Raw genomic sequence first — 22,640 nt, forward strand, 5'->3', positions numbered from 1 at the left:
TCCCGCCTCCTTGAGGCCGCCCAACCCCGTTTACAGGAGAGGAAACCAGGGCTCCGAGAGAGGAAACGGCTTGCCTTGAGCTGCAGGGCTGGGCAGCCTGGTGTGGCCAGAGCCCTGCCAACAACCAAGTACACAAGCTCAGACAAGTCTCTTAACAGGCAAGGATGGGCAAAGGCAGAGATCCTTCCGGCTCAGGCTGGAACCCCGTGCACTCCACTGGCGACTACTATTTAACAGTTACAAATGCACAGGGACCTAGTAACAGGCGTGTGTGTGTGCGTGTGTGTGTATGGGTGTGTTCTCAGTCGTGTCCGACTCTTTGCGAACCCACAGACTGTAGCCTGCCAGGCTCCTCTGTCCATGGGATTCTCCAAGCAGGAATACTGGAGTGGGTTGCCATTTCCTTCTCCAGAGGAACTTCCTGACCCAGGGATCGAACCTGCGTCTCCTGCATTGCAGGCAGATTCATAACCACTGAGCCCCCTGGAAGCCAGTATACGCATACATTGTCTAAACCACACCTTAGAACAAGCCTGACCGATAAGAAAGATTAACTCCATTTTATAGGAAATTGAGATTTGGAAAGGTGGACACTTTGCTGAAGGTCCTAGGACAAGTCACTGGCAAAATACCAGTTCTAGCCTTGGTCTATCTGAATTCATGTATTACTGCTTTTATTTTATTGCTCTTCTGCCACCTGTCTCTCCAAACCTTCACCAGGAAGTGTGGGCAACTGTATGAGCATGCCTGGGACTGCACCAAGGTTTCTGGGGGCCTGAAGATTCCTGGCAGTGTTTCCAAGAGTCACACCTGGGACAGGCTTCAAAGACCACCTTGAATGGGGTCTGGAGATAGTGCCTGCCATCAATGGCTCCACCAGCCAGGCAAATTAGGATCCCTCTCCCTAAAAGCCTCCATACCCTGTGCTATATGAAGAAGCCAGGCAGACCCAAGTCTGATTCCATTTTGCTGTGTGACCTCAGGCAAGTCTTTAACCTCTCTGAGCCCCAACTCAAAGTGGGATTAGAAATATCTATTTCAGAGTGGGGTTAACAGTATCTGTTTCAAGACTGACATCTTTCAAGGTGAGATTTCAACCCAAGAAAAGCACCTATGTCAGCGGGTGACCAGGTTGGCCCCCTCTTACCCACCAGCCACCAGCCCTGCCCAAGCTCTGAGGTCAGTCCTGCAATGCCCAGCACCCCAGCCAGAACCTAGGGCCATGTCCCTCAGACAGAACAGTCCACAACCCCTTGGTGCAGACAGAACTAATAATTAGCTGTCATGATTTAGTAATAAAAAAAAATATAATCCATGCCACAACACACATGGATTTAACTAATCTTAATTTGAAGGGAAAATAACAACTCTAAATATATCAAATGCAAGTTTTTTTTTTAAGACAACCTGCAAGTGGGGTTTATCTCCACTTTCCAGCACGAGCAAGTTATTTAGTTTCTCCCACTGGCCAAGCTAATATTCTTTTCTCACACTTATTTTATTTATTTTTTACAGTCTGAAATGAGCATTCTCTGAGCAGCAGTGTAAATCCCCTGGCTGAGCAGAAGCCCTTTTCTGCAATGCATTTTGTCACTGGGACCCCAAACCAAAGCTGGGGGTGTGTGCCCTGCCTGCCACATGAACCCTGCCCTCCACCCCAAGGTGCATCTCCAGTCCTTCCTGGTTCCTGATAAAGGAACCAGGCGGAGCCATCACAGCACGGACCTGCCGGCCGCCTCCACTCAAGGGGGGCCTGCCACCTCCTGTCACCTGCTGCCTGTCTCCTGCATTTCTCCAGAAATCTGACACTTGGCGTTTGGGGGAAGGAGCAAAGAAAAGGCAAACCTATGGCTGACAGCTGATGGCTCATTCCTCCCCTGATAGCTTCATTTGGTTGTGGTAGGGGTGATAACGCGCAAAAATGAAATACCTGTGATCAGGGGCTATACAATGGGAATTCTAAGGCGCAAGCTGGAGGGAATGGCTGAGAGACATCCAAGATAAGTTTTCAGGACTCTGACTCTGAAAAGCAAGCATCTCACACCGCCAGGCAAGGTCCACGCTCTTTTCAAAGCTTTCCAGATGCTTCCATTGCTCAGGGGTCTACCTGAGACCAGACCTTGTACCAGGTGGGCGCTTAACACTCTCATCTCATTGAATTCTGAGCATGAAGTCAAAAAAGTAGGTGCAGACGAGGAAGCCGGGATCCAGAAAAATGAAGCGACTTGCCTGGGGGGTGCTTGGAAATCCCACCCTGGCCGACCGGCACCAGAGCAACTCGCTCCTTCAACCCTCCAGACGCCTCCTCCCGGGCAACCTGCCCTCACTTTGTCACCAGATGATGGTAATGTGACCGAAGATGGGAAAGGAGGGGCCACACACCAGACGGCACACATGACTGTCGTCCTGAGGTTGCTTCTGACGGGCAGCCTCAGAACCCAGTGGAAATTTCTCCCAGATCCCAGGGAGACCAATGGTCACTATTCTAACACCGGGAGATGATGGAGCCAGAGAGAGACAGCAGAGCATCCCTGAAGGAAGAGGGGCCCACTCGTATTCGCAGCATGCACGCCACGCACACATCCTTTCTAAATGTCACAATTATCATTAGGTAGATGAGGACCCTGCAGCTCAGAAGGGCACGTCACACTGCAAGTGGCCGGCAGAAAGCAGGGTGGGGCGCAGACTTGGGCTCACCAGTGTGGATGGCAAACCCAGATCCCCTAACCCCGCCTTGCCTCACCCCTCCTCGGGACGCCCATCCCAGAGAAGAGCTCAGAGACTCATGCTCTTGGCAAAGCCTGGACCCCGCTCACCTCCCCTCCCTGGGCTCACTACTCCTGCTGCCCTCGATGGACGGGTCCCCGAGCTCCATCAGAACCCTCCTCAGAGGCAGGGAGGATGCGGCGGGAAGGGATCTTAAGAAACAGGAAGAACTCCAATACAGACAGACATGTATCAGAGGCCTGCCCCTGGGTCAGAGCTCCAGCCAAAGCCCCTACCTCTGGCCAGCACCAGCCCTCCGTCTGCTTGGGGGGTTGCCTTGGACAGAAGCTCGAGGGACCTCCTCCAGGCCCAGCACATCTTCAAAAAGCAGCACCCCAGAACTCGACTATATGCATCAAGGGCAGGGCAGCTCACACCCTGGCCCTGTGCCCACGTGGCCACCCTCCCACCATGCTGCTGCCCCATGGGGGCTCTTTCCAGTGGGGATGTCCAGGGCAGGGAAAGGGCAGTAGGTACTAGTTGAATGAATGAATGAATACAATAGGACAGGGGTCCCCAGCCTCCAGGCTCTAATGCCTGATCATCTGAGGTGGAGCTGATGTAACAATAATAGCAGTAAAGTGCACAAGAAATGTAATGTCCTTGAATCATCCCCAAACCACCCCCCACCCTGCCTCGGTCAGTGGAAAAACTCTGTCTTCCACGAAATCAGTCCCTGAGGCCAGAAAGGTTGGGGACCGCTGCCCTAGGAGACAAAGCTTCAGAAACATCCTCTTTCCACTCTCCTACTCCTCTGTCATTAAAAAAAAAAAAGTAGTTAACTGATCTCTTTATACCCATCTCCAGAATGGCATCCCAAGGAACAAGTGCCACTCTGGGGTAACGACTCACAGAATTCCAGCTGGGTTCTCAGCCTGGGGCTGTTCTTAACATGGAAGTGCATGCTCAGTCACTTTGTGTCCAACTCTTTGCGACCCTACGGACCGCGGACCGCCAAGCTCCTCTGTCCACAGGATTCTCCAGGCAAGAATACTGGAGTGGGTTGCCATGCCCCCTCCTACAAGGGATCTTTCCAACCCAAGGATCGAACCCATGTCTCCTGCATCTCCTGTATCGGCAGGTGGATTCTTAATTACTGAACCCCTGGGGAAGCCCCTGACAGTAGAAGGGACCCCCCCCCAACATATTTACAGACCAACCCTGCCCAGCCCATCTCTGGAGCCCAGCCTCTAGAAGCACCTGGTAGGAAGAGAGTTGGGACCTGCCTGTCTGGACCATGCTTAGATTGTGGGCTCCAGGAAAAGCAGGACCCTCACGGCCACATGGGCGCCCTGCCTCAGACCACCAAGTCAGAGGCCAAGTCCTCGCAATCAGCGCCACCCACCACCCAGACCAGCTACCGACCAAGGCCAGCTCCACGGATGACAGGGGAGCATGGACAGGCTGGAGCATCCCCTCCCAGCCACAGCCAGGAAGGAGGGACAGAAAAGGCCTGGGCAAGGCCAGCGCTGCCCAGGGCTGGGGCAACAGCTGTGTAGATTTCCGGAAGCCCGGGCGGAGAAGCGCCTGGAATTCCTAGTCCCCCTCTTAAAATATAAAGACTCAATTATCTTTCAGCAGCTTGCTTTACACATGAATTGACACATTTATTTTACAATAAATAACTAAAGTTATCTGTGTTTCCTTTACTGTTAATCTACACAGAGAAATAATAAACAGGGCTTGTCTACAAAAATGCAACTACTGCAGTCCTCAGAATTCAATTAAGCTAAAATAATTAATGCTCCCACCATATTAAATGACTTTATACATTTGAGCTACTGAAGTTTTTATTCTTTAATCTTCCCTTTTTATTAAATTTAAAAAAAAAAAAAGAAGAAGAAGGGAAAAGTTGGTGTCAAAGTAGGGAGGGGAAAAGGCAAAAAAGGAGTCTGGGAAAGAAAAATCATGATGGGCTCTTAAAACGGAATGGTCGTCTCTAGCTGACACAGCATGGAGACTGTCTCGTGCCTTTGATTAAAATAACATTTTAAATGCTTTGAACAAACATATCTCCTTAGACTTCTAAGGGATTATTTTACATATTTTTTCGAGAATGAAGAAATCCATTCGTCCTGTTGCTGAACAGAAAAGGCCAAGAATATCTTTCGTCACACACAGAATAAAAATACTGTAGGCCGCTGCAGTATTACAACCCCGAGAAAGGGAGGGGGGACAGAGGGCGGCGGGGGGGCGTGGGGGGTGGGGGACAAAGCCGCCGTGGAGATTAACTTTGCCTTTTATGAAATCATATTTAGTCGCTTTCTTAAACAAACCTACCCACAACGATCTGCAGCCTCTCATTGGAAAATACCTTCCCTGTGAAATGAGGATTTGGATGGGCCCTAGCGAAAGCAGGAAGCCTTTCCATTGAACCATGAATGGGGCCCCTCTCGTGGGCAGCAGCCACTCCTGAAAGGTCTGTGTGCACTGACGCCCCGTGTCTGCGCCGCTGGCGAAAACCAGCTCTCAGCGTCAGACAGAGAGAAAGGGCCCAGGCAGAAGGGGCCCAACGCCTTCCTCCGCGTCAGGGCTCCGGCCCTGAGGAAAGCAGGATCACTCAGACCTGCTCGGCGCTCTGAGAAACCAGGGCTGCTGGGACTTTGGCCTGAACACGTCGGACACTTTTCTCAACGCCCTGGGCAAGTTAAGAGTGTGGGAGATTTCACGCTAAGACACCCGCCAGAAGGCCAGCCCCACAGGCCAGTCTGGTTGGACGGGGTCTCCCCAGGGCCCAGCCCACGCCTGCAGGACTCGGCACTCCACTGCAGGCCAGAGACAGAGCTCATTAACCCCATTGTACAGATGGGCAAAGGGAGGCTCAGGGTCACAGAGCTGCCCGGTGGCTGCCCCAGAGCAGCTGGACTTGCTGCATCACCCTGACTAACTGCCTCCTGGGTGATGGAGGGATGGGGGGTGGGGTCTCCTGGCCATGCTCATCTGTCCCACCCATGGGAGCAGAGTGCCCTGGTTCCACCTGGTTCACCAACCCCCTCCCCGGCCAGGTAGCACCCAAAGCCTCAGTCCGCCCAGCATCTCCACTGGCTTCCATGACCCAGACGCTGTGGAGATGGATACTGTCATCTGGCCAGCCACTTGCTTGCGCGCTGCGGTGCCAGAAGTTACCCCCAAGAGAAAAGCTCCACCGGCAAAGCATTGATGGAGCTCCTGCTCTTTGAACCTACCCACCCGGCCCGCCAGGACTGCACTTCCTGGTGACACCGGGAGAAACTGAGGCTCGGACCCCGAAGGAGTTCGTCCAAAGTCTCCTGGCAGGATCCGAGCCCTGCACGCGCTCCGAGAGCGTCCCACTGCTTCTAGGAAACACGGGCCAACCTGGGCCCTGAGCTCAGGAGGACAAACCGGAAGCCACCGCTCGGGGCTGCATGGAGCACGAGCTCCCTGAAGGAGGCCCTGGCGTGCCGTGGCCTTGACCCGAACAGAACTTGAGGCCAACTCCCTGGGCCTCCCCAAGGATGCCAGCCCCTGCACGTGTCCTTCAGGTGATCAAAGCCAGCTGTCCAGGTGGCCCACCAGGTGGGCATGCCAGAGGCGATGGCCAACCTCCCCCAAGAAGCACCGGCTCCAGCCAGGTTCCCACGAGCCCCTCCCCGGGCCCACTCCGAGGACCAGGCAACATCAGAAGGGGCCTCTTTGGACAGATGGGAAACTGAAGCCAGAGAGTGGACGAGAAAAACGAGGGCCCCCAGCAGGCCCTGCCCACACGCAACATCTCATCAAGCCTCACAACGACCTCCAACAGATAGGTCTCATTCGCTCCATTTCACAGATGGGGAAACTGACTTTATCCAAGTTGTGCAGAAGAGATTCCAACCCGAGACGTTCGGGCTCCAAAGCCAGAGACTAAGCCAAGGACACCAGCAAAGTCAGGGCCAGCTAGCCTTCCCAAGGTCCGTCCTGCTCTCCCGGCCAGCTGTGGATGAGGCCCCCACCACGGGAGTCCGTTGCCAAAAGCAAAGCAAGCCTCAGCCGACTGGGCCTCTCTGAGCCCCAGGCCTGTCTCCTCCCGAGGGTCACCCGGATGCTGGCCCCTCAGCAAGGGCAAGCCCATCCTGGTAGCCCCGCGGGCCCTCCCAGCACTGACACCCTCAGACAGAGGGCGAGCCCCACCCCCCCGTCACAGCGAGGGGCGAGGGCGGGCCTGGGACCCGAGGGGTGAGTGGGCTTCTGCAGCGGCCGGGCAAGGGCAATGTTCCATACCTGTGAGGTTCTCCTGCTTGGGGCAGACGCCTTTCGTGGGTGACAGCAGGTGGTCATCCTCGTCGGGGGTCACCTGGATCCCGATCTCCACCGGCTCGGACACTTTCCTGAGCTCAGAGCGCGAGGACGGTGGAGGGCTGCCCTTGTCTAGGCCCTTGTCATAGCAGGCCCCCAGGCTGCCGCCACACTGCTTCTTCTTGTGCTCTATAAAAACCAGGATGTCTCCCAGGGGGAAGTTCATCTGACACTGTCCACAGGTGAGCAGGTCAGGGTCGGGGCCACCCACCATCAGCCCCAGGCTGCCAGGCTCCTCTATCTCCAGACCCTCGTCTTCCTCGAGGATGGCGGCCTCCACATGCTCAGGCTCTGCTGGAGAGAGAAAGCACAAGGGGAGGGGCAGAGAAGACAAGATGGGCTTAAGGAGTCACAAGACCCATCATTCGTTCCAACCCTTCCCCACCGAGAATCAGGCCCCTCCACTGCGGGATGCGAGGGGTTCACCACGTTCCCCCCCACCAAGACTCCTGGAGATAAGGGGTTCGCCATCCTCCATGCCACAGATGGGCAAAGTGAGGCTCCAGGAGCAGCCCTTGCAGCTCCCAGAGGTTGCCCCTTAAGCGGTGCAGATCTTACTGCTTTCTAGTTTATTTCCTGCCAGTTTCCCCTCAGTTCAGCATACGGACACGCACATGACCACCTGCACATCCACACACATCCTGGTTCCACCGGGGGCTGGACCATCCCCAATCTGGTGGCAGTGTGATGGAGAGGCATCTCGAAAACTTTGCAACATCTCAGAACCACCTGGGAGCTTTGAAAACCCCGGGCTCCCAGGCAGTACCCTAGACCAATGACACTGGGAGTCAAACTTCAGGCTGTCTTCTTTTTTTTTTTTTAAAGGCTCTCAGGTGATTCCGACGGGCAGCCAAGGCTTAGAACAGCGAGCCAGAGCTGCTTCTCCCCGCTCGGGCGGGAGTCACACACCCCTCTTCCCTCCCACCTTCATTCAGGTCCTCCCCATTCATGAGCGCCCCTGCCTGCATTCTTCTACCTGAGACTTGGCTGCACACCACAGAGGAAAACAGGAACCCAGACGGGCGTCCCGGGGCTGGTCCTTCCGAGAGAAAGAAAGGACCCGGGCTCAGAAAGCAACACGTGAGCATTGGTTCAGAAAGAAATATAGAAGGGAAAAAAACAAACAAACAAAAAAAAAATGCAGGGAAGAGACGCGGCTAGTCAGCTGAATGAGGCAGCCGGCTTCCCTGCCAAACACTCTGCTCCTGGTCAGACTCCCATCGCTTTGTAGATTTTGCCGACTCTCACCAACTCCCTACTGTCCTTTTTTGTTGGTCGGTTTTTATTTCACTCCCAGTAAAAAGAAAAGAAAAAAAAAAAAAATAACTCTTCAGACTCCAAAAGCATTTCTTGGCAGAGGACAAACCACACTTGCAATGGGCTGTACGTTTTCATATTTCTTTAGCAGCCGATCTACCTACCTCCTTTCATTTTTGTTTTGTAGGGGGCAAGGGACCCAAATATTTTGAAGCTAGTAAACACCTCAAAAAGCAGCAACCCCCTCAGGGAAACCTGGGAGACGCAGCCAACCAACAGGTCATAAATAAGGCAACTGGACAGCGACGTTGCATCCACGCTCAGGGTCTGAGCAAACTCGAGGTGGAATTGGTCAAGAGCAAATGTCAATGGCTGTGTAGACAGCACCAGTGGTGGGGTCTTCCGAGAAGCCAGGGGGCAGCCAGAGGTCTGAAACCCGAGGAGGCAGGTACGTTTTAAGTTGTATGGCATCTAAGAAAGGATAATGAAAACCACAGAAGAAGAGAGGGAAGAAACGGAATGGAGGAAAACACATTCCGTGGCAGTGAAGTTATTGACGGGCCAGAGCCAAAGAACAGATAATTTAAGGAAAAAATTCTGTGGCATCTTCCATCCTACATTATAAATCACTGCTCTGTGTGTTGTGAGCACACGCTTTTCCAGGGCCTGTGAGAGTCCGTGCGTAAGACCAGGCAGGCAGCACAGGACGTGGGACACGCGTGAACTATGCACGCGCGGGTGGGCGCCCAGGTGTTGCGGAGAAGGGAAGTGATGATCTGAGATCCCGCCCGTGTTGCTAGAAAAGCAGAGCCCTCGATGAATTACATGTAGAAATGCACTGGAAATGTGGCCGCCCCAAAACACCCCGCAGACGAAGGAATCCGAAATCTCTTGTGTGCATACCTCTAACAAAAAAAGAAAAAGGAAAGAACCTAGAAGGTAAGAGAAAATAGTGTGTACAAAGGCGGCCCCAGAAACCATTAATTACACTTTAAAAAGAAATCAGAGTTTACTCAAAAAGGAGTTGGAAGACAATGCTACATAATTAATTTACCAATTTATTTTATGAAAAGATGCTTTGCTATGGTTAAAGTGTAATCACAACCCTCACGCCGAACAGTGTTTCTAGGGGGGACCGGGTTCCCGGCTCACGGTTTGTCAGAATGTTAAAGGTAATTATTCGGTGCCTCTTTTCCCTTTAATGATCTAACATTGAGCAATACTGTTTATATTGAAAAGCTCGCACCTTTAATTACCAATTACATATACATAATTTCAGAGCCAAAGGAGAGGGCTGTGAAAACAGTTCTTTAGAAATATAAGGATGTATTGTGCACCATTTCTAGAGAAGGAACTCTTAATAAATGAGAGGAGGATGTCAAAATATTGTTTTGTTAAAAAAAAAAGAGAGAGAGAGAAAGAAAGAGAGGCACAAAGGAAATGAGCTGAAAAAGCAAAAAAAAAAAAAAAAAGGACAAAATGAAATCGAGAATTCAAATCAAACAGGGGTGAATTCTGTGGTAGGGAGAGTGGAGGTACCGGGCCCTCCTGAGCAGACCTGGCACTTGGCAGCATCCATAAGGGCATTTGATAAAAAATAAACAAAGACAATAGTTCATCCATCCGAACCCCAACCTGATCATCCTTTCTGTGGATGGGGAGATGTTTTCTGTCATCTAATTTCATCTTGACTTCCCTTGTCTTGGTTTTGCTTTTCATTAAACTTTTTCAGCCGAGTCCGTCAGTCCATTCTCCCCGGTGGGAATTTTGAGAAGCCTGAATAGTTCCTCTCTGCTGGGGATTTTAAGTTACATAATCTCAAACTTCTCTTCTCTTGCAAAAGAAACAGGCTGATTTAAAATTGAGCAAAGGTCACGCAGGCCTGTTCACAGGTATTCACCCTTCTCCTCTCCATCTTTTGCTAAGGGACTCTGTACCAGCACTTTTTCCTTTTCCTCTTTTTTTTTTGTCTTGTTTTGTTTTGGTAACATCTGGTATTCCTTCCTTTATTTGGCAGTCTTTGCCTTTTCACTTTCTTCCTGCTGCAAGCCCTCGTGAGCCCCAGTAATTGAGTTTGAAAGTATCCGAGGCCGTTGACTGGGCTGCAGGTCTGAGTTCTACCTCCAGCCCTCTTGCAGCCAGCCAGTCTGGGCAGCCAGGCCCCGCTGGAGTCCCAGCCCGAAGACAGCTCTGAACTCGGGTCCCCAGACCCAGGATCCAGCCCTCTGCCTCCTCCAAAGGCGCCCAGGAGGAAAAGAAACAAAAACATCTCCTTCCCCTCCCACGTGTGGTGCTGAAAGTAAAACTCCTGAAGATGACAGGGGGTGTTCGCCCAACTTCAAGGATTGGGGTTTCCTCTGCCCACCCCACCCCACCCCCCCGGGGCATGGAGCCCTTGGCTCTGGCTGCTGCGGGAGGCACTTCCCAGGAAGGTAGCAACGTCACCCCGAACCCCCAAACTGTCAAACTTTTAGGTCAGAGCGGGTAGACCAAGACAGCTTGCTGAATCTCATGCTTGAGGCCTTCGGAGACACCCCCCAAAGGCGGGCTGTGGTTTCATTTCCTCTGGCAGGCGGATACCGAGCTGGGCGTGGGGGTGCATGTGTGTGCGTGTGCGCCTGTGTCCCTTCTTAGAAGCCGATCACTCACAGAAGAAATAAAAGGAGAAAGAACCACTTGCCCGGGCTCAGAGAAGGGCACAGTGAGATGGGCCTACCCCCCCCCAAACCCTCCTTCCTCAGTCCTGTGGGGGCGGAATGGAGATCCACTGCCCACACAGGCTCAGAGGACCGGGCCCCCACTGTGACAGGCAGAGTCACCCAAACTGCCACCCAGGAACGAGAAAGCACCAGGAGAGAGAAGTCACATATACACAAAACAGCCTTTCAAACTCCCAGACCCTACAAACCAGCCCCTCTGGCTGCCTTGTCCTGCAAACTCCAGCCTTTAAAAAAATAAAGAAGGCAAAGATGAGGTCCTTTCCTCGGAGAGGATTTCCGCTTTCACGCAAAGCTCCCCCAAGAGTCAGCAGCTCTGGAAAACCCTGCTGCCCTCACTGCCATGAGCCGAATAAAGTCGACACATGGCTGAGACGTTTGACTCAACAGGAGGAAAGATGACTGAGGGCAGCTGATGACTTGTTCCAACAGCAGGTACTGGCTGGGGTGGGTTCTGAAACGTGACATCCTAAAGCACATGGACAAATATATATTTACACACACACAGCTACACGTTTGTTGTCATTTTCTTTTACAACAAAACCACATTTCATTTACAAGGCGAGGCCTCCTCCCGGCTCATAAATGCATTTAGAAGCAATGAAATCAGGGTTCACAGATACTAATGGACATTCCTGTTAAGTGGACGGGGAAACACTTGATCCTCAGACCAGTTTCCCCATGCCTCGGGGCTGGCCGGGAAGGAATTTGGGCAGAAGACAGAAATGGAAAGACATCATTAACACCGACCGGGCCAAGCGGCCCACAGGCCCCCCCCCCCTCCAGCAGCTGCAGAGGCTTAGCGGGCCTTACCTGGCCAGGGACCCCCAGCCCCCTCACACGCTCCTTGGAGCCAGGGCTCCAAGGGCCCTGCCCACCCTGGGGTCTCCTCTAATCGCCCCGGCACCTGCCCTTCGGGGAATTCCAACCAAGGGGCCAGCCTCCTGCTGTCCCCAGAGCACACGCAGCACAGAGGCCTGTGTCCCTTAACCCTGCGTCGATTCAAATCCAAATCTCTGTCCTTAATGGCTAAGCCACAGACCAGGAGAAACCCACGGAGAAATCCTGTTTCGGTGATGGGGGTGGGGTGGGTAGGGGAAGGCCGTGGGGGAGGGATGCCAGGCTCTCAAAATCCTGTGCCACCGACGTCACCGCCACCATCCTATTTGTACGCGTGTTTACAAGAGACGCTGAGCATCCACGCGCAGGAGAGCCGCATCCGACGGGAAGACACGTTACACCTGCTTCCTACGAAGACAGCCTCCGCCAGCCAACTCCAAACCAACAGTCTGCGAAAGGATTTGTCACTCTCCTCCCCATGAACATCCAAAGAGGGGCCGAGACCCCTAAGCGCCACCAAAATGCACCCCTCGACGGAGCACACTTTCTGAGCTGCCATCAATGTTTAATTTATTGGATCCAAGAGAAAATGACAACCGTTGCGGAAAGGGGGCTGGGGAAGGGGGGGAGGCGTGGGCAGTGGAGACAGGAGAGAGAAGGAATCAATTCCTGACAGAGAAAATAATCTATGACTAGAGGACGCCTAAAGGCTCAACAAGAGGTTTATGAAGTTCTCCGCTCGGAGGGAATCACGCGGGGCCGGCAGAGGAGTCGGAGATGAGCCTCATCCCAGCCAGGCACGTGTTTCGAACGTCCTCAAAGGGCCAGGAAGGGTTAGGACCCAGCCCCGTCTGGCCTCCAAGAAAGGCTTGGGGCTGCTGCTGGACCTGGGGAGGGGGCAGCTGGGCTGGTCCCAGGCAGATCCCACAGGTCTGGGCTCTCTCTTCCTGGACCACCCGTCCTCCCGGAAGGAGCGCAGGAGGAGGACTCCAGCCCACTCCAGGTGTCACATCACTGGGGGCCCAGACCCCGCGCCACATTCACACTGGAGGGAAGAGTACAGGCCGGGGCCCGCCACCAACCCCACCAGGCTCTGCCTGCTCCGTGCCAAACGCAGCACCCGCCTCAAAGTGAAATCTTCCGTATTTCTGACATCTAGACAGAAAGAAGGAGGCTGGGGCACAACCTTATCTGTAATGTGGATGTCCCTGTCCGTGAAAATGACCCGGGGTCTGGCTGACCGGGCCTATCGCCAGAAGGCCCAGGCTTGACCTGCATTTCAGAGAAGTGGGGACTCCTGATCCGAGATGTTTGGGGTGCAGGAAGAACCCAGCCAGCACTCTTCAGGAAGGGGGAGGTTCTGAGGGTAAAAGGAGCACCCCCCTCCCACATACACACACTGTCCTCTATGCCCCCAGCCTGGTTTCAGGGTACTTAAGCATGTTAAAATCAGCTCCCTGAAAACTCCCCTAACTTGCTCAACAGACTTAGTCCAAACTTCCCACCTCCCCCAGTGTACCTGCCTCTCCAGATCCCCCAAAACTGAGCTCCAGAGGCCAGGTCTCACACATCCAAGAGCAGGAAAAAGACCCCACGAACAAGGAAACACCACTCAGGTGTATTCACAGAGCCCTCCACTACTAACAGGTGACTGGGAAGAAAGTCAAGCCCATGATACCAAAGCATGCAGTGACCTACGTTTTGAGAAATCAGATAGATCTTTAAAGAAAAATGCTTTGCTATAGAAATCCTTCTAAACACATTCAGAAGATTCAACAAACCTGCAAACACCTTCAATTTTCAGACACGACAGAGCTCGTAATAAAACATATAAAAGCATTCTTCGAGTCCCAATGAAGAGATTTGTTTTATTTGATGCTGCGCCTTTTCAAAGGTGCTAAACAGAAGAAAGGGACGGTCCACACAGGATGCTGAACTGAGAGCCTTTAACTGGAGGCGAGGCTCTGAGGCTCACAGCAAAACAGCAAGAGTGGAAACTGCTTCCAGCATCTCGTTTCCAAGGTAGAAATTTAAACTTGACTCCCCCCGCTTTTTAATTCTCAGCAGTGCATCCATTTCTGAGGCTCACGTTCATCACAATAATGCTGGCACTCAACTTCCCTGAATCATTTTTGCTTGCTGTTTTAGTATAGAACTCGTTAGAACATTCTCAAGTGTATTTGCATTTCAGCAGTTCAGTCGAAGGGGGTCATAAAAAAGTTGTGTAAAACAGAGGATTTTTTTTTTTTTTTTTTTTTTTTACTTTGAAGTTACCTAATTCGGTGTGGTCTGGGATTTCATTATCGTAGCAGAGCTCGGGCTGGCTAATTCAACACCCAAGCAGATTATCAGCTGCCTCGGAAAAAAAGAAATAAAGAATGAATTTCTTGAATTTCAGCAACTACACAAAAGACTTGCATATGTCAAAATGCCGGACGAGAGTCCCCGTGAATGTAGCACCATTAATCAAACCGCGATCTAGTGTCACTTCTGCCAGTAAAAAAACGATGCTTCTCCCCTCGCTCCCCTCACCGGCTCGTGCGGAAGACGCTCAAAGTGTGTCCCTCTGCTTTCATGTCTCTCCAAATAGCCTGCTCTCGGCACTTTTTATACATGCCTGGGGAAAACCACTGCTCAAGGGAGCCGGTCAGCAAACAGCTTTTCTTGGGGAGGGGACGACAGCGGGGGTAGATCTCACTGACGTTTGGCTGTCTGGAAAGGAAGGGTTGTGGGATGAGGAACAGGGGGTGGGGGATAGAACACATGGGCCCCCAGGCCCCATCGTGGGATTAAACGGAGAACTGGAAAGTGACAAAGCCACACTCAGAGCACCCGGGTGACACAGACATCCATCCCTGGTGTTCTGCCGTGCCCTCTCCCTTTAAAAAAAAAAAAAATGCCAGTAGGCCCAAAGCTAACACTACCTTCAGAGAAGGATGCTCGGCCAGCATCAACAACTTGACGGTGGCCACAGTCCCCAAAGAGCATTTATTTTCCCTCGTCCTCCCAAATGTGACAACAGCATCAAACCCAGTCCAAAGTCCTTGGAGAGTTTTAGCTAAAGGTAGGACCTAACCAGACAGCCAGAGGGTCCTTCCTTAAGCCACAGGAGATGCAGGAGATGGTCCCCAAAGGTCAGGAACTCCATCCTGACCCTCCCTCGTATAATTATTTTCTTCACACGCTGTCGAACCTGTAGTCTGTATTTAGTTACAGCTTGTGAAACTCCCCCAAGTTCCAAGGCAAAGGATTGGGGATTTCTGAAATGACTTTTTTTTAACGGTTTTCTACAGGCCAGAGGCCACGGCCCCAGCCCAAGGGTTCAAGACAACAGTGGCGTTTTATCTCTGAGCTGTCAAATGAGCTCACTGCCGCACTGTGCTTACAACAGGCTTGACTCAAACATTAAATGAAGTAGAGAAATCATCAGATAAATTGCTGGCCCTCTGTACTACAGAGTGAAGGCTCTTTCCCCGGCTGATGACAGCGCTAGGCTTTTGTCTGACCTAATTTATTTCTCTTTCAGGTTAGAATAAAGCACTCCTCTCCTGTCTCCACGTAACCTCTTCTGCCCATGGACTGAACTCAACACAGGAGACTCAGGGTTAACTGTGCTGTCTGCAGATTTCTTGAACTTGGAGAAGAAGACATTATAGATCCAGAAATCCTGTGATCAAAAGCACACATATTCCCCAGCACGAAATTACACGGTTAGGGGAGAAATCGTCTCATTAAAGGCCGTCCATTAAGGGCACTGTTCGGGGTGAAAGGCATTAGCAAAGCTGGGTCTCGCAAGCACATACTCCTCTCAAACAAAGTTTTACATGTTATTTGAGTTGGCATTTTATCTCTTTGGGGACTGATGCTTTTCCCCTTAGTACAGTGGGAACATTACCTAATAAATGGAATTGAGAATCCGAGTGTTATAAAATCTGAGCTGAAAGGATTTCCATTCATCAAGCTGTTTTAGACACATGACTCCCCACGGCAGCGGCAGATCCCAGGGTCTGTGACATACAACACAGAAACGGAGAAAACAAGGTTCACGTTTCCCAGACCCCGCCACACACACTCCATCCTGTGTGCCTCGGCGACCCAATGGAATTCAGAAAGTCAAGACCACAGACGAACCAGAGGAAAACACACTCGTGCAAAACTAAGCATAGCAATTGTTTTTTTAAAAAAAAAAAAAAAATTAAAAAGAAAAACTGTCCCCCCATCTGCCTAGCGAAGGCTTGTAAATCAATGCCGATAGCTTGAAAATAGATTTCTCAAACTTATATTCTCATTTTGTCCTGCTCGACTCTCTGCAGGAAAATCAATATTACAACTTCACACTTAAGACATTTTGCAGCAACGTAAACGGCTCTCGCGGCTGATGGAAGCCCGGTCCCGGCCCCTCGCGGCGCCAGCTCCACGCATGACACGGGCACCGAGCTCCCCCTAGCTGCCAAGTGGCGCCAGGCACCGCTGGGCGTTGCAGCCCTGCCATCCACCAAAAGCCAATTCAACTGAAAGTTTATTTTGGAAAGTCTTTTATCACAACAAGCAACAGAGAATGCAAAGCGATCGGAGAAAGGAGATGAAAAGGAAAAAGGGAAGGTGAGGGCAAGCCGTGTTCTGAGCCCAAAGGCAAGCGCCAAGAGCTCGATTCTGATAAGGAGCTAGAAACCGGTGTGTTCTGCAGCGGGGAACTGTATGTGGGAACCCAACTGCTCTGCCTGCTTCCAGTTCCCCTGAGACAGAAGGCTGATTACTGCCCAGTGCACCCAAAGCTGGCCTGCCCTTTGGAACCCTAAGACCCAGTTAGCCCTGCGCAGTGCTCATCAAAGCATCCCACCCAATCTGACCTCAGCCTCCCTCCACGTTCCTAAGGCCGGCTTCCCCAAAGCAACTGTCTTCACTCCGGCGTTTCAGAAATGACTCGCTTTTCTGTTACGACATATTTTGAAGGCCAGACAAAAATCGCCAAGGCCAAAGAACAGACAGAGGGCACTCCCCGCCACCTCCCACGCTCAAAAAAAAAAAAGAAAGAAAGAAAGAAATATGCCACTGTACACAATTTTCAGGGGGAGAAAGACTACCCTTTAAAAATACTAGGGGTTGTTAAAATATGCTCATGGCTGTCTTCTCTCAGGTGTGAATTACAAATGAATAAAATCAGCCTGGCATAACACCTTGGATGAACACAGTTTTACTCTCCCTTAGAATCAGAGCAGCTGACTTATGTCACACTTCTAATGATATGGGGTTCCCTTCTGTGCAGAAGGGGGACAAACTTCACTCCCCCCTCCCAGAATTATCAAAAAAACAGAGGGGCCCAGATCTGATGAAATTTATCAGAGGCCCAATTTTGAAAGATACGTGGACACCTGGAGATACACTCTACCCTGGGGAGTTAAGATAATTGTAAGCACAGCGGCCTTCAAAACAAACAGCTACAACAAAACCTAATTTAAAAGGGAACCATGGAATTAACACGGTGAGCCTAACTTCTGCATCAAATCTTGGGTCTCTCTAGTTGTTTTGCAAAATCGTGAACTCGTATGGAAAATTACTAATCTTCCAAGGAAACCTGTTGGGGGGGTTGTTGAAAAATAAAATCACCTGCACTGGAGTTGAGTTCTCTACCCCGGGCTTGCTATTTCCTCCGGGAAGTCTCAGGCTGGGGTTCCTTTGCCTGCCCATTCACCCTGCCTGGCACAGCCGGCTCACAGCCCTTCCCTCTCTGCCTGGTCAGTCCACTGTCCCTCATCCTCCCCTCTTCACTATTGTCACTGGGCTGTTTTGCGTTTGTTTTTATTAATAGCTGTGTCTGTCCTCCGGCTTTGAAAGCCACATCCATCTGGGTCAAACATTCTGAAACAAACCAGAAGCCTAGGTCTTCATCCCCAGCTGTCTCCCACACTCTCCTCCCGCACTCCTCTTCTCCCTGGCCCTGTCTGTAAATTTAACCAGCTCATTATGGAGTCCTTCTCCGCCTTGCCAGCCCCCCACCCCCACCCCCAAGATTATCGATGCGGTTTGTGTGCTCTTCTATGTCTCAGACCATCAGTTATCCCAAGTTGCATCATCTCAAAAGAACCTGAAGCCAGCGGGCTGCCACCCAACTGAAGACGTACCATGCTTTAGGTAGTTTCTTTCACATTTAAAAGCTAAAACATGGGTCCCCGATCAGGGCTGTGACAGCACCCACTTGGCTGGCCAGGGCTCCAGAGCACCTGAGACCCACGACTCCTGCATCGTTGAGGAGGAGAGACACATTTGTACAGGCCCTAAGCCTAAACTGCATCCCATTCTTGCCTTTCCCCCTGCCTGCAGTCCCACCTCCAGGGTGACACAGGACAGACAGAAAAGCCAGCTGCTTTGGGGATAATAAATAGCCTTGTCTGAGAACTGGTTGGACCACTCTCCCTTCTTAAACCTCTGCACATGCCCTGGGCTCCATGGGCCCCTGAAGAGCAGGCAGGATATCCTTGGCCCCCCATCCCCTGGTCTCCTTTTCCCCATCTCTCCTTCCCAGCCCCTGCCCCAGTGTCAGCCAGGCTATCCCCAGCCCTGCTCTGAGCAAGACTGAGACAGCCACGGACCCAACGAAGGAGGGAAGGATGTCGCACCAGGCACCCCTGGCCCCCCACACCGCCCAGCCGCCACCCGTGCTCGCGGCCAGGGCTTGTTCCCGAGGTCCCAGGAATGCCAGATGGGGAGAGGGCAAAAGCAAAGGGAACCTACCTGCTTCTTTCCCCCTTTACACACAAATGCAAACACTCCTGGCTCCTTCGCTGCTGCCAGCTTAGCAATGCCCCCTCCATAACTCCCCCTTCCCGGAGCACCCCCCCCCCACAACTTCCCCCTCCTCAAAAGCAACCCTTGCAATTATACAGAGGCTCTGTGGGGCAAATTGCCTCCTGGAGAAATTAGGTGTCTGCAACTACAGACATTCTAACAGCCGCTACACCATCTAAAGTAGGGAGTGGGGGTGTAGAATAAGAGATTGCTAAAGGCTCGATAAAGGGCTAAATGTCAACGGGCGAAAAGGACCTTGATCAAACCAGGCTCAAATCTGGTTGCAAAACATTTTGTTTTAAATGCAACCAGCAAGTCTTCTTTGATATTACAATAGTGAAAAATATCAGAGAAGCCCTCTTCCCTCCCTCCAGAAAGGCGTCCCTCTCCCAAGGCAAGCCCACTTTCATATCTATTCCCCTCCCCAAAAAATAATCATAAATCCACAAATTCTTACTAATGTATCAGCTGTAACAAAGAAGAGATGGCAGCAGCGAAGGCTCCGAGCAGATGGCTCCTATGCTGGGTTTTCAGGGGAGGGGAGAACCCCTTTATATATTTATTTATTTATTTAAATTTGTTAAAATATAACATAAATATTCGGCTCTCGGCCGCCGCGCAGCCAGTCCTCGGCGGCGGATGGGCGCACAGCCCTCTCCAGCTCCGCGCCGGCAGCCGGGCCCCAGCCTGACAAGGTGATCGGAGGATGGCAAGGAACACAACCTGCCCGCGGTTTCGATGGCACCCAGAGGATGTTTTATTTCTATTGCAATTTAAAAGAAAAATTTGAAAAAAAAAAAAAAAGCAACGGCGACTCCGGCACCGCAAGAGAAAGGACCGCGGGGAAAGATTTGCGCACGGCGGAGCAGCAGCCCCGCGGGCTGCGGCTGGCAGGGAGCGCGGCGAGCCGACCTTCCCGGTGCAAGTGTGGAGGCACCCGGGCGAGCTCCCCTGCCAACCCGGTACCTGGCCCGCTCCCACAGGCTTCTTCCCTTCTCTAAATAAACCCGACCCGGGCGCTGGAAGCGGCTGCGTCTCTGCCCCGTTGCCTGACTTTGCCTTCCCCGCCACTTGCTTGAAATCCACACGATTTCAGCCGGTGGATTTCCACTGCGACCCTGCCTTGTTTATTTAGATAGGGGAAGATGAAAGATCTGAGATAGGCAGATGGGTAAGAGATGGATAGGTCTCTTTCCCTTTTTTTCCTCTTTTCTTTCTTTTTCCCCCCACTATTTTACAAGCACGTTCCTCTCTTCCCACTCCGAGCTGACAACCCTTTCCCCCCCCCCACCGTGGCGAGGATTTTTCACCAGCCCCCGGTGTCCCCCACCTTTTTTTTTTTTTTTGGAGTGGGGGGAAGAAGACAAGAACATCCCAGGAGACAGACGGAGGTGGGGAAATGGGGGTGGGGGTGCAGGAGCCCGGCAAACAGCCGCGCAGCTGGATTCTTTTGCAAATAGCACGAGGAGGGGAGAGAAAGGCGGCAGCGGAATCTGAGGACCGGCGTGGCCGGCGCCCTGCCCGGCCGGGTGCCGCGACTGGGAGGACTCGGAGCCGGCGGCCGCCCCTCGCCCCGCGTCTCCCCCAGGCCCGAGCGCACCCCGCTCCCCTCCGCCCGCGCCGTCAGCGCGGACCCACGCGCTCGCCAACTTTTCCCCACTTCCCGGCTCCCCCCTCCCCCTCCGCTCCCCCAGCCCCCTCCCCCCGCCTCTCCAAACCCCGCCACCAGCGCCGCCGCCGCCACACACGCCGCTCGGAGGGGCGAGCGTCCAGCCGGGCTCCGCGCGCACACACACACACCTCCTCCAGCCTGCGCGCCCCCTCCCCGGCCCCGGAGCCCGCTCCGCAGGCCCCCGAGCCCCGGGCGCATCGGACTGCGCAGCGCCCGGACTCCCCGGGCTGCAAAGAAACTTTCCTAAGGCCCTCCCGCCGCCCCCCGCAACCAGGCTCTGGGCCGACGCCGCTGCCCCGGTGCGAGCCCGCGGGTCGCCCGGGCACCCGGCCCGGCTGCACCCGGCTCGGTGTCCCCAGCCCTGGGCGCCCGGAGCCCCACGCTCCGGCCCCTCGCGCGCACGCCGCAGACACTTACGGGTGATGATCTCCCTCTGGGACAAGTGCTGCGGGTTGCCCTGTTTGCGGCGGGACATTGCCCCGGCATCTATTCTGACATCGCCCGGAGAGCTGGACCGATGGGGGGAGCCGGGGGAGGGGGTCCGAGCCGCCGCCGCTGCCGCCGCGCCTCCTCCTCTGCCCGGGTTGGTGTTTAGGTTGGTTTTTTTTTTTTTTTTTTTTTCCTTCCTCTCTTGCCCTCTCTTCCTCCTCTTCTTCTTCTTTATTTTGCGCTTTCTTCTATGCTGTTTTTTCTTTTGTTTGCAAAAAGAAAAAGAGAAGGAAAAAGAAAAAGCAAAACCTCTCGATCTAAAATAGGAGAAAGGCAAAAAAAAAAAAATCTGCTGCTGCTTGCCGCGGACTGGCTGGCTTCTTCAAAAATATATTCTTTTCAAGGAAAAAATAATTGCATACACTTCTTCAAACTGCTTGGCCTCCTGGACTTCCAAATGTCTCCTTGAACTTAAATCGGATTTTGCACCGGCTCCTGACACTTTCTTTCAGGGTCTGGTAGGTGGAAAGCGCACTTCTACCAGGAGGGGGGGAGGGGGAAGGGGGGAAAATGCAAACAAATAAAAAATAAAAGAAGAAAAAGAAAAGAAAAAAAAAAACAGCCAAGAAAACTTGAGGACTTGTCTCGTACCCCCTCACCCCGCCCCCTCAAAAAACCCAAAGCAATGTAAAAACTGCCCCGGTTCGGTGGTTTCTGGGTTTTCTGCGGGCTGCCTGTTTTTTTCTCGGAGACTGACCCTTCCGAGGCTCTGGGGGGACTCCAGGAGCGGCTCCTTCCCAGTCCACCTGGCAGGCTGGCGCCGGCCGGAGAGGCTGCCGGGTCCCCGCGAGCGCTCCCCAGCGCTCCCCTGGAGCCGCTGGCCCGGGGGGAGCTGGGCTGCGGGGCGGCTCGCCCAGTGCGCCTGGGTCGGTGCGGGCGCGGACTGGGAGCTATAGATTGCAACGTGAAGATGGCGGAGTCCGGGTTCTCTGGGAGCTCTCGGTCTCTCTATGGCTGGGGCTGCCTCTGTACAATGGGATAAAATTCAAGTTCAAGTGCGGACGTGACGTTTAATCTGCACTAGAGACAAAAAGACCCAGAGAGTCGGAGCACTGGGGGCGACTAGCGGTGGCTTTTTAACATTGTACCCTGTAAGAGAACAAGAAAGCACACACACAGAGGCACACTCGCGCGCGCGCGCGCACACACACACACACACTCGCCCGTGCGCACACCCGCAGTTCAGGCCGGCCACACGTGCAGCTTTTTTTTTTTTTTTTTGTGCGCTCCTCTCCTCCCCGTGCACTGGCAGCGCAAAATGGGGGGAGGGAGGGAGGGCCGTGGGCAAGATATTTTTAAATAAAAGAAAATCCTCTCCATCCCTCCTCCCCTCTAGGGAGCTGGACCCCCAGAGAAGGGGGGCGGAGTGCGGTGTGCGTGGAAGTAAGTTGAAGCAACACAAGTCCCCACCCACTCATTCGAAAGCTCTTGTGGGTGGGGGGTGGGGGGCGGCTATGAAAGAGTGTTGGGGTCGACACGGGAACTGGGGGCACATGGTCAATTGCTCGGTCTTCCTAGGAAAGTAGCTTGGTTGTTTTCACTTTGATTTTATTGAGGGGTCGGGGTTAAACTTCCAAAAAGTGTCTCCATATAAATCCTGATATTTCAAACTGTGGGAGAGCCAAGGGGACAAAATAAAAGATACTAAGAGGAGAGAATTCCGGGCACACTGGGGGGCGGGGAAACGTGAGACCTTGTTGGAGTCCCATTCCGGAAGGCATGTCCACCCGAAATCTTTGCGCTCCCTGGGGGTCACTAGCGGTGACCCATTCAGTCTGGGGGTCAAACACGGAGCCCACCCCTAATGCCGAGGTTTC

At 52.9% G+C, this 22,640-nt stretch overlaps 1 protein-coding gene across 4 annotated transcripts in view; it reads right to left on the minus strand.

Annotated features, from left to right (window-relative positions):
- The window catches only part of BCL11B (BCL11 transcription factor B), a 103,428-nt gene extending 81,631 nt beyond the window's left edge, over positions 1 to 21,797 (minus strand). For 2 of the 4 annotated variants that reach the window (XM_061159397.1, XM_061159395.1), the window contains exons 1-2: positions 20,752 to 21,797; positions 6,988 to 7,353 (exon numbers count right to left, since the gene is read on the minus strand). In XM_061159397.1, the coding sequence (XP_061015380.1) occupies positions 6,988 to 7,353; positions 20,752 to 20,809 (424 nt within the window). In that variant the 5' untranslated portion in view covers positions 20,810 to 21,797. Of the gene's footprint in view, positions 1 to 6,987; positions 7,357 to 20,751 lie in introns of all 4 variants that reach the window. The other 2 variants (XM_061159396.1, XM_061159394.1) reach the window with 1 other exon arrangement.
- Positions 21,798 to 22,640: the final 843 nt, after the last annotated feature.

This window comes from Dama dama, chromosome 13 (genome assembly GCF_033118175.1).
Source record: "Dama dama isolate Ldn47 chromosome 13, ASM3311817v1, whole genome shotgun sequence".
Taxonomy (NCBI): domain Eukaryota; kingdom Metazoa; phylum Chordata; class Mammalia; order Artiodactyla; family Cervidae; genus Dama; species Dama dama.